The sequence below is a fragment of the Aythya fuligula genome, chromosome 7, assembly GCF_009819795.1.
Source record: "Aythya fuligula isolate bAytFul2 chromosome 7, bAytFul2.pri, whole genome shotgun sequence".
In the NCBI taxonomy this organism is placed as follows: domain Eukaryota; kingdom Metazoa; phylum Chordata; class Aves; order Anseriformes; family Anatidae; genus Aythya; species Aythya fuligula.
The window spans coordinates 31,672,827-31,684,129 of NC_045565.1; the positions used below are offsets into that span (position 1 = coordinate 31,672,827).

Here is an 11,303-nt window from a genome sequence, read left to right on the forward strand (position 1 = left end):
TTTTGGGGGGCCATTAGTACTGGCCACTTCAGGCAAAGCTGCTCATAGCCATACACTTTATCTGCTTCTTTTGGGGTACAATTTAGCTTATTTTTGAACCTACAAGGTTAGAAACAACCTAAAATCACATTAAACACCTTTACCCACCTCTGCATCTCCTCTTGCGTGAGATTCTTTCGCATTTCTCTCGATAAGTGATACAGTCGGTGAAGTGTGGATGCATGAAAAAGAGCATTTCCTGATTTCCAGAAGACAGTTGAAACTTTGTGATAGTAATTTGCCATCAGCTGTGGTTTGGGTGGTTTCTTAGACAAGGCAAACAGCCCATGAATATCCTCCACTGCTTTGAAAGCTTCCTAAAAAACAAACACACTACTTTTAGGAAGTTTCTGCATTCCTGCAAAAAGGGGAAAAAAAATGAAATTTCACTAATGACTATAAAATTATGACCAATAAATCACACACTGTGGATGCTCCATCCCTAGAGGTGATCAAGGCCAAGGTGGGGGGGCCCTGGACACCCACTGATCTAGTGGGTGTTATCACAAGGGTCGGAACTGGGTGCTCTTCAAAGTCCCTTCCAATTGAAGTCATTTTGTGATTCCACAAAGACTACCTGTATTTAAGTTATCTCCAGTTCTGCCAGCTACATGTAATTAAAGACTTCTTTCACAATAAAGAAATTATTTGGACATACTGCAAACTCTTATCTGCTACAAATTAGAAATTAAAGGTTACTTTTTTTTTTTTTCCAGATTTTCAATCTACAAACCAAGAAAAAAATATATATTTTTTTATCATTCTACCAATTCTACTATTTACCCTTTTTACTTTTTTCATACAAATTACATCTGTGATCAAAAAAGGTTACAGCTTCCCTTAAAAAAAAAAAAAAAATGTACCTTATATAATTTGACATTAGAAAGATTCCAAAAGCATGGCACATTTCTGAAATATTTACTCTGAAAGTGCTCTCACTGACTAGACACTGACGTACTTCAGTTGGAAGTGCTGGGACCCCAGCCTACCAACAGGCTGCGAGGCTTGCCAACCACTTCCCAGAGATCTAGTCCACAAGAACACAACATCTAAGAGATGAAGACATCAGGCAACTTATCCCTTCCCCAACTCAAAGCAACTCCAACCACTTCACTACACTAACTACAAGCACAAGCTTGGACTAAAGCACTATGCAAAAACAGCAGTTCCAGAAACATCAGATGAAGTATCCAACACACAAATAACAACACTGCATTCAAAACACTAAAAACTTTATTCTTCAATTATTCTCCTGCTTTTACCTTGGAGCACACACCATGAAACATGACCTGCGTGGAAGAGATTCTGGAAAGGTTGGAGGCTACCGTGTGATTAGAGGAGGCCTGCTGCATACCTGCCACAGCTCCATGCTAATGGCGCTGTCAAGCTGCACAAGCCTGGTCTCCAGGTGCATGGACTGGCTGTCGGGGTTGTTGAGGTTGATTGCTGTGCTTTGGTTATGATGACGCTGGATCTGCCCCAGATGCATTCTCAGGTTATCGCAGAGCTTACGGAACTCTGCTTTACGCGTGTACTGCAGGCAGAACTTAAAAGCTGCAAAAAACACAAATTAAGAATGTTTGCTAATGGTGATTTCATTGTAGTCCTAAATGGGATTCAAATATGTAAATCGATGCGTTTAAAGAATCTTCATTTACAGTCCAAAGACATAGCAAACAAGATCTAATCAGTCACGCATAATAAGTTACAATGCAGAGCACTACCAGCTTGACCTCAAAAAATTAAGCTGTTTCTATGCAATTAAGCTTAAGGAGCAGAGGGAATGCTTTGAATCAAATGAGAACATTCTGATTTAAGCAGCGATTCCAGATTTTATTTTGAACTATGTGCAAATACAATTCCGAGAAGAGCATGAATTAAAGCTTCGCCTTCATAAAATGTGGGAAAAAAAATCTCAAGCCGCCTAGTATGGTAAAGTTAAATGAAGCTTTCAAAAGGCTGAAGATAACAGGAACAATTGTCTTTGATCCTACAGCTCCTTTCAAAAACCTGATTGTGTTGGGCCATTGCCACTGAAAATCCTGAAGTATCTCTACCAAGATCAGTCAAAATAGGAGCTCTCGACAGTGTTGCAGACTTAAATACACACTAAGGCACCTCAAACACACCTGATCGTCATTTTTCCTAATATGTTCTCACAATTTGGGCCTAGAGGTAAAAACCTAGCCACTTTTTTTCAAAAAAATAAAGAGCCTCAAGTTACACAAAGATGGAACGTATTTTTCCACTTCTCATTCTCCCTTAAGCAAAAAAGATGAGCGCACAAGTACTCATTCTTAGAATATTTTTTTTTTCAGAATAATGCCAGAAAGAATCAGACAAGCCCTTTTCCTATTAACTTCTGAATAATATTTTACTAGGTTACTTCTTTGTCCAAATTGATAGCAGATCATAATTTTATAGTACCTTTTTGTGTACACTGCTTGAAGTTTATTGACATAGGATACATTTGCCATTCCAGATTAAAAAAGAAGTAAAGAGGTGACTAACTTTCATCAGCAAATTAAAAAAAAAAAAAAAAGGACACAGCACCAGTTGTGGTCACGTTCTCCACATGTGCAGGAAAAAATAACTTTTTCCTTGCGTATTCTGTTGCAAGAAAAGATTAGTGTACAGAAAGCTCCATGAGGAAACTCTGTAATTTTAAGAAGTGTGTGTGTGTGCATACATATGCATAAGAGATCAACATATTTTCAACTCTAATGCAATAGCCAAATAGGAATAACCTCTCATTTTCTAGTTTTGCAGTACCTAACACAAAAGTCCCGAGTCTCATTATGCTTTAAGTTTCCATCTTTTCAACTCACCTTGCTGTGCAATATCATGGTACAAACGTTCCACTCTAGAATTGTTTCGGAGAAGATCCAAACACTGCCGATACGACTCCCACAGAAATTTAACCCATGGTGTCAGAAGCAGTCGGTCAGTACGGTCCTGAGTGTCTTCTCCACTTACAGCACTCAAAAGAACACTACAGTTGGGAACGGAGGAGAGGGGAAGAGAAGGAGAAAAAGAAGTGACTTATTCCCCACAGTTCTCATTGATTTTCCTTATCAAGACCTAAGACAAGACTGTAGGAATCCAAACAGCTACGTGCTGCTGAATTAGCTATACTTTAGTTTCAAATTGATCTCTCAAAGTTTTCCTTTAAAGGATGTAATTATCTTTTCTTGATCTTAAGTTTCCAATCTTGGCCCCTGTACATATCACTGATATGTACAAGTTCCACGGGTAAAGACTTCTGTAGGTTCTGTGCCCTTCACACTAGAAAACCAAAGGAAACTAGCTCTAGGATCTTCACCTTCCCCATTCTATCAGGGAGCAGCACACTGTTACTTCTGTCTGACCCCAGTGGCTCCTCAGATACTTTGCTACTTGCTGACACTTCCTTTTTAGTCACCGGCAACACTGCCAGAAAGAGCTCACTTCTTGTTGATACTTGACACAGGAGAAATGTGTGCCTTATGAATTGCATTTTCGCCACTGATGACTCTTGTAGTGTCACACAGAGAAACAAACAAGCTCAATACGTTCTCTTCCTCTACTTTTATTTGTAACCTCGAATCAGTTCACCTTTTTCTGTCTTTAATTTTGTCAGCAAGCAAACCGGACATCAATAAAGGATACAACCCAGGAGCATTATAGCAAAACTTGAGTCTGAATTTACCAACCAACACACTTCGTCAAGGATACTCACAGAAGTATCTCAGCATACATAACCAAGTAAAATTTATTATTTTTAAAAGTATCCTGCAATTTCTCTCAACCAAAGATCTCTCCAGCCAACAGTCTCTTCAGATCCTTCTCAATTATTACTTTTAAAAAAATTTTGGTCTTCACCAGAGCATAGTGCCTAAGAAATGTTAGTTTGCAATTGCTTTTTTTGTGGTCACATGTCACTAATTGCATTGCCATCCTGGAACAACTACTGAGGACAGAACTTTAACCTTTTCAGTTTTTGCAACCAACGAGCCTTGCTGTTAACATGCAAATCCACAGCCTTCCACTCCAAGTCCCTGTGAATTTTATTTGACTTGTCTAACTCCATTCCTCACCACTACCTACAATGTTAATTTCTTTCAGCTTTGTACCATCAGTAAACAGGACTGACTTTTCTAGTTACTTTCCAAGACTTTAATTGAAAGACTTCACCCTAACTCTCGATTTCCACCTCCTCACACCATTACACGTAGTCTGTCTCTCCCTGGGCAATGCCTCTGTCACCTTCCAACTTGAAGAACACCCCCACCCAGTACAGTATCAACAGCTTTGCTTTTCTCCTCATTACACCTCTGGCATTTCTTGAATTTAAAAAACGTAACCACTAAAAAAAGATTCTGAAGTTACCCAACGTCATTCACCCTTCAGCAGGCCTGTGCCGAGTTGGTTTTGTGTTTTTAACCCCACGTACTACTTCTTCAGAACGCACACTAACGACCTGAATGTTATAATGATCAAGGCAAGATAACAGCAGATCAGCAGCTGTTCAGGCTGCTCCTCAGGCCTACCTGTGGATGATGAGAAACCACACTGCCTGCTCAGATGGCTATCTGCAGAGCTTTAGTACCTGAAGTACCAGCTGATACTTTCAGAACTCCGCAATGGAAATTATGCTGTCATCCAACACAATGAAGCTGACTTTTCCATCCATCTTAGGCTAAGCAATTTCCAAGCCCCTAAAAAATGTGTTTCATTTACTCCACAATCCATATGCTTACAAGAAAGCAGCAAAGTGTTGCTTTGGTACCCAGATCACACCTAGGATGGCCAACCTCAACCTACCACGCTTCCACCACCCTTTTTCCTAGAATTCTCCACTTATGGCTCAGCATTCTTTCATTGTTTCTCTTAACTTCTGCAAAGTTCAATTTGATTTGACTTACAGGAGTTCTTAATCTATTACCTATGCATATTTTTTTTTTTTTTTTTTTTTTTTTAAAGATATGGACAATTATCCTCTCCCAAACTCATGATATTACCCCACCTTGCCATTTCTTATCCAAAAGTATCACCACATACCCAGCTGTAGTAGCAGCGTTCATGTGACCTTTCCCTAAAATTAACAGATGCATCTGCAGAACATAAATACACAGTAAGAGCTAGCCCCACTTTGCCTGAAGCACATTAGGAAATTCTACCACAAACTGTTCTGACAACAAAACGCTGACTTCTTGCAGAGGCAAAAGAAACCAAAAGCCAGAGAATGGCTCATCCAACGTGGCACTATTGCTTAAGCTGTCTGCTAACTGAAGGTCTACAAAGAAACTACAGCCCATATACTGACTGATCCTTTTTTCCATTATTCCTAAATTCTCATTTTCTATCCAATTAATTATGACACACAGAACAAATTTGTTACACCTTTACTGCTGTTACCTCATCAACTACCTAAGCAAGTATAAAGTAACATTTCCTTTTGTCTGCAGATGCACAATGTGGTGAAAAAGTTTGAAGGTTACCACATGAGAGAATTAAACTGGCCTAATAGCATTACCAGTGTTTGTTTCCCAACTGATAACAAGCAGCTTTCAATAATAAAATCACCAATACAATTATAGATGCTGATTTCTGCAGAAAGTTGTCACCCAACTCTCAGAACTGCATCTCCTTTTTCTTCTCTTTACTGCTCATTTTATGTCCTTTACTACAGATGCAAGCATTTTGTGCAATGAGGTGACCCTTCCTATTCCTATTGCTACCTCTAGGACATCCTTAGTATTCCATTTTTCAAGCCATCATCTTTATTTCTCAGTTTCCTGAATATCCTCCATCAGATGAATTCAAACTGCAACTCCTGTTCTACTGCATTTTTATTATTCTTACGCTTGAACACACAACTTCACCCTTCTTCTGCTGCCTATCCTTCTGCTTAGAGGTATTCATTTTATCCACTTCTGGATCTGGCCTCCTGAAAGAGATGCCCCCACTCATACAGCAAAAGCTAGAAAGAGACTGCTCAATTACCTTGTGTTCTCCCCTCAGTTCCTTCCTGCATCATCATCAGTATTCTTTGGACACTGACACCTGGCTTGCTTCATCACCTTCTCCCTCTCTCTTCTTTGGTAGATGCATTTCTCTGATTCTTTCCTTCACCTCTTTTTTGCTAATTTCCCCTCTCAGATTTTCTGTTTTGTGTGAAGCAAACCTGTTCCTCAGCTCTAGGTCTTCTCCAGTAGCTTGGCTCTTCTGCCTTCTTCCAGCACCCAGATAGAAATATGTCTCACCCTCGTAACGTTCATCCTTTAGCACAGCATGTAACACTGAAATTACACATTTAGTTCTCTTCCGTTATATCCCTCATACCCATGGTCATTTCCAGCTGTGTTTTTAGATTACAAGTCTCCTGCGTGCTCCACCAGAAAGCACTTTGTATCCACGTAACACCTATTACGTACCCTTGCCAGTAAAACATCCAGTCTGCGTTTTCTTTACACAGGTACTTGACTTGTCATTACAGTGAATCTTCTCCTTTACTCCCTTAGTCAGCTTCCACTTCTATTTACTTTTTCGTTCCCAATTACTTCAGGAAGCTCCCTAGCTGTTTGCAAATTCCAACATCATCTCTGCTGCTGACATCAAGGCATTTAAAAAAAAACACTTCCATAATGCCATTAAAATACAAGGAAAATAAGTGCATAAAAATAAAAACATGGGTTGAAAATTTAGATAATCTGACAGCACAATGTCATTTAACTGCACCATGCACCTTGTGAACAGACACAAAAGCCATAGTTTAATAACTAAGTTGGGAAATTACTGTTCATGTGTACTACTCACAAAAACCACAAAATCTCAATTGAAGAATGTCAAAATATAGTCTTCCTTGTTGTCTTTACAGATATGTGTGTGTGTGTATATATACTCATATATATACACTCAGAACATTCACCAAAAATCTAGAAATCCTTGGGTCAGTGCTCTATAAACACAAAAATAAGGATACTTTGCTGTCAAGTGCTTACAGCGTAAAGCCTCCTACCTCTCTGGAGTTTGAATGTTATCTAAGTCTTCTATGTCCAGTACCATCTGCTGGGATTCTTCCTTAGCTGCTTCCGTTTTTTCTTCAGCTAACTTTAAATAGGCTCGAACAACATCTTCCAAAGATTTGATGTTCACCTACGCCAAAGGCAGAACATGTGAAGTTATCTCCCCCCAGGACAGGCAGCAAATATTTATGATGTAAACGCTACAAAAAAAACCAGGAACATCTAAAGAGCAGATTAATTCTGAGTCAAGCCTGATCAGTTACATTTAGGTTACATCAGCTGACACAAACCAGGCTTGCTACAAACAAAGAAAGGATTCAGAAGCCCTACCTGCTGGCAGATGTTCTTGTACTGGTACAGCCCTTCCTTTGCCAGATGACTCTTGCGGAGATCCACACAGAGTTCCAGGTACTTCAGCATAATCGGCTCGTGGATTTTCTGCCATGTTCGGTGTTTCTTACTTTTCATAACATCATAGAGAACATCGAGGGCAGGCTGCTTTTTGCCAACCTCAAGGAATTCTGAAAGTAAAATCTAATTAGCAGAGGAGTTGCAAACTAGGAGATACATGCTATTATGATTAATACTGTAACCTTTTAGAATTTAATCAGCTCTAATCAGATTCCATTGATGGTTTGATTTACCTAGCTATACCAAAAAGTTGGCAGATGCAACTGCAGGGGCAGTTTTTCAACAGTGTAACTGCCAAACAACTGCAGACCTTTCCATCAGCATACAAGTTTTGGGGTGGCAGAGGTGTCTCTCCATCCATCAGGGCATGACTAGGCACTTCATACATATTAATAAAATACGTGCATCCAGTTTTAAAGCCAGTTTCATCACGAAGGACAACAAACACCCACCACGAGCCTCGCAGTACAGATCCAACAGGATCTGTCAGCATCCCAGCAGCTCCTGTCTATGGGGGCAGTGAGGCACTGAACAGGCTGCCCCAGCCCTGGAGGTGTGCAAGGCCAGGCTGGATGCGGGTTTGGGAAGCCTGGGCTGGGAGCAGGGTCCCTGTCATGGCAGGGGGGTGGAACTGGGTGGGCTTTAAGGTCCCCGCCAACCCAATTCAATCTGTGATTGTGTGATACACCGCATGTTCTGCTCCATACAAAATAGAGCAAACCACCCACGAGCATATCACGTCGTGAAGCAGCACAGCCACCTACCAACACACACGCTGAACGCCTACATTAAAGGCATTCACCACAAAAAGCAAGACAGAAGAATGCTGAGAATGGGAAACAAACAGGTTACAGATAGAGAGGAGGGAGGGAGGTGGAAGAGGGGAGGAAATAAAGTTGCGTACAACTAAAAAGAAAGGTAAGTGTATTGTTAACGAGGAATGGAGTTCGCACTTTCCACAAAGTATTTTGGAAGTGCCTGCATTCCTCAAGAAACAGCGGCAGGATAGGAGAAAGTCGGAGCCTGCTGAAGGTGCTCAGGCACACAGATGAACTTCAAAGACCACGAGGAGTTTTTTGTACAGTCCTCGTCATACTCCACAAAAAAAAAAAAAAAAAAAAAAAAGAAAAAAACTGTAACAAATGTTTTAAGTTTTGGAATGTCAGAACTGAAATTAAACATGGCTAAACGCTGCATTTTGAAAACAGCAGTAATGTAATTTAAGGACCACACTATCAAGTGTTTGGGGCCTACTTTAAGTAAATAATGAGCTTGCGTAAGATGAACAAGTTCCTTTACAGAAAAAATACCGAGTCACATATAAAGATAAATAAGGCTGCAACGTGACAGCATTTGGCACTATTTTAAACTCACCAAGGGAGTTTTAATAAAGCTATCCTCCATCCTATGATGTAAACTGCTATTCTATCTCAGTGCTGCTTTTGAGGCAATTACTGCTGAGCTTTACTGGGTTTTATTTATGAAAATGAACCTGAAAGGCAAGTTGAATCTTGCAACAATGCCAGGCCCTTCCAAGCACCGCAGCTCGCAGTGGTCGATAACTAACTGGACAAAGCACAACATTAATTCATACTGGGCTGAAACTTTTAATTAACTCTGGCCAAGCAAGTTCTTGCCAGAACATCAAATAATTATGGCTAATTTAACAGACACTGTAGTAAAAGCACGCACAAAGGGAACCTGAAGAGTCAAATACAGCACTGTGTCTCCTTCCGTAAGGCACAGGGACGTGTAGGCTATGGAACCAAAGAATTGTAACAGACCAAACATAAGAGCATTAACCCTGGAATAGCTGTCAATGATATTTTTTCTCATTTTTACTTTATACCATTTGAAATGCAAAAAGGTATCTAAATCAGCAACAAGGCTGAGCCCCTGCAGGCCACAGAGACTTGACCCAGCTTGCCGTGTTTTCCAGTCAGTCTACTGCGGCGTGGGATCATCAGCGCTTGTCTGGAAAGCATTTCCTTCACTTCCACTCCTTGAAGCCCACTCCTTCAGTTCATTCAGGTTTAACAGATGTGCAGTAGCACAAAAGATGTGAATTTAACACTGCTCTTTGGTACCAGGAAATCAGAAATGCAGCAGCAGATTTAAAGGGCAATTTAAAGCCACTCCAACGCTGTGACTTCCTCGGCAAGCAGGAACCTTCCCTGGCCAGGAATTCTTTAGTTGAACGGATGGTTGCGTACTATTGTATATGCATCTTTTATAGTAAAAGGACTGAGAAAGCACAACTTTATTTTTGGAAGCACTGGATGTGATGTGCTTTTCCATATTTTTATCTTTGATGTTTGTAGAAATGGTTATACAATGAATTCTAGGAAGCTTGAGATGTAATATTCAGTATTTAATGGTTTTTAAGATAGTCACTGAATTACACGTAATCCCAAACTACCCTACACCCTACCATGCAACCTCTGCAATTTTTGGCTGTCTGGGCGTGCACCCTACAAGCAGCCCCGTACCAACGACGAGCCGAAACGCTTCTCCTAAGCGCTCAGAATAGGACGCTGTATAAAAAAAGCGCCAACGCCGTGTATTTAGGCGGAAAGGCGGCAGCCGATAAGCGCGCTCAGCCCGGCTTTGTGCAGGGCCGAGGCACGAGGCAGGCGGCAGCGCCGTCCCCACAGCTCCCCTCATCCCGGCGGCGCACTCGAGGCCTCCTTCCCCTCCCCTTCCCTTACCCTCCCCGGGGCCGGAGGCGCCTCCCGAGCGTGTAAAAGCCCGGCCTCGGCTTCCCGGAGCCCCCCCGCTGCCCCCCGGCTCCTCACGGGGCCCTCCCGGCTGCTGGATGAGGTGGGGGGGGGGGCACCCGCCCGGCCGGGCCCCGCTCCACACCGAGGCCTCACCCGGCGCCATGCGGCCGGGCCCCGCCGCCTCCCCTCAGCGCCGCCAAACGGGGGCAGAGCGGGGCCCGGCGGGGACAGCGAGACCCGGCCGCGACCCCAGGGGAGCTGGGGGGGATCCTAGAGGGAGCGGGGGGGGCCCGGCACTGACCGTTCGCCCGCTTCAGGGCGTTCTCGGGCCGCTGGAAGTACACCGGCATGATGGCGGCGGCCTCTCCTCACAGGGCGGCGGCGCGCTCCGGGCTCGGGCGGGCGGCACGCGGCGCCGGAAGGGGAGGGGCGGGGAGGGAGGGAAGGGAGGGGAGAGGCGCGCGGGGCCGCGCAAGCGGGCGGGAGCGCGCACGGGGGTTGGGGAGCGGCGTGGTGAAATGGGGATGGGTGGGCTGTGGGGGTGCCTGCCAGCCTCGGTTATTCTGTAATAAATTTTTGTTATTAGGGTGGGTTTTCCAGAGTACCTGTGTGTTTCCTCACTGAGAAGCTGTCTTTTGATTTGGAAGTAACACAAAAATACACAAATTGCACCCAAAAGTCCCACAACGTGTGTGACAAAGTAATAGGGCAGCAATAATCAAATCTATGGCTAATGGGATATTTTAGTTTAAGGCGTTGAGCATGCTGTGCTCTTTAGTCTTCAGAAGCATGTACCTCTGTGGATGTCACTGATATCAACCCAACAGCAGCTGCTGCAAGCTTCATAACCATTATACGCTACACTTAAAATTTTACTTCTCATGTTGGCTTGCAAGCATGGTTTATTGCTAAACAGACAACCAGAAAGTCCCTCTCTTGCGTTCATTAAATTAATATATCGGTCTGTCAGATGGGTGTCAGGCACTGCCTGGGTGGAGTGGCAGCCTGCTGGCAGCTGAAGGCCACCAGTGCCTGTGCCACCGCAACTGCTGCTTACCCCGAGGCTTCGCAGCCTGCACTCTGGCAGTGGGCTACTCTTTGATTATTTCTATTTAATCACAGTATC

At 42.9% G+C, this 11,303-nt stretch overlaps 1 protein-coding gene across 1 annotated transcript in view; it reads right to left on the minus strand.

Moving 5' to 3' along the window:
* Positions 1-10,575, minus strand: part of EIF3A (eukaryotic translation initiation factor 3 subunit A) — a 31,583-nt gene extending 21,008 nt beyond the window's left edge. Inside the window, exons 1-6 of the mRNA XM_032190723.1 lie at positions 10,479-10,575; positions 7,377-7,567; positions 7,040-7,176; positions 2,868-3,031; positions 1,394-1,593; positions 148-356 (exon numbers count right to left, since the gene is read on the minus strand). Coding sequence (XP_032046614.1) covers positions 148-356; positions 1,394-1,593; positions 2,868-3,031; positions 7,040-7,176; positions 7,377-7,567; positions 10,479-10,527 — 950 coding nt within the window. The 5' untranslated portion in view covers positions 10,528-10,575. The remainder of the gene's footprint in view (positions 1-147; positions 357-1,393; positions 1,594-2,867; positions 3,032-7,039; positions 7,177-7,376; positions 7,568-10,478) is intronic.
* Positions 10,576-11,303: the final 728 nt, after the last annotated feature.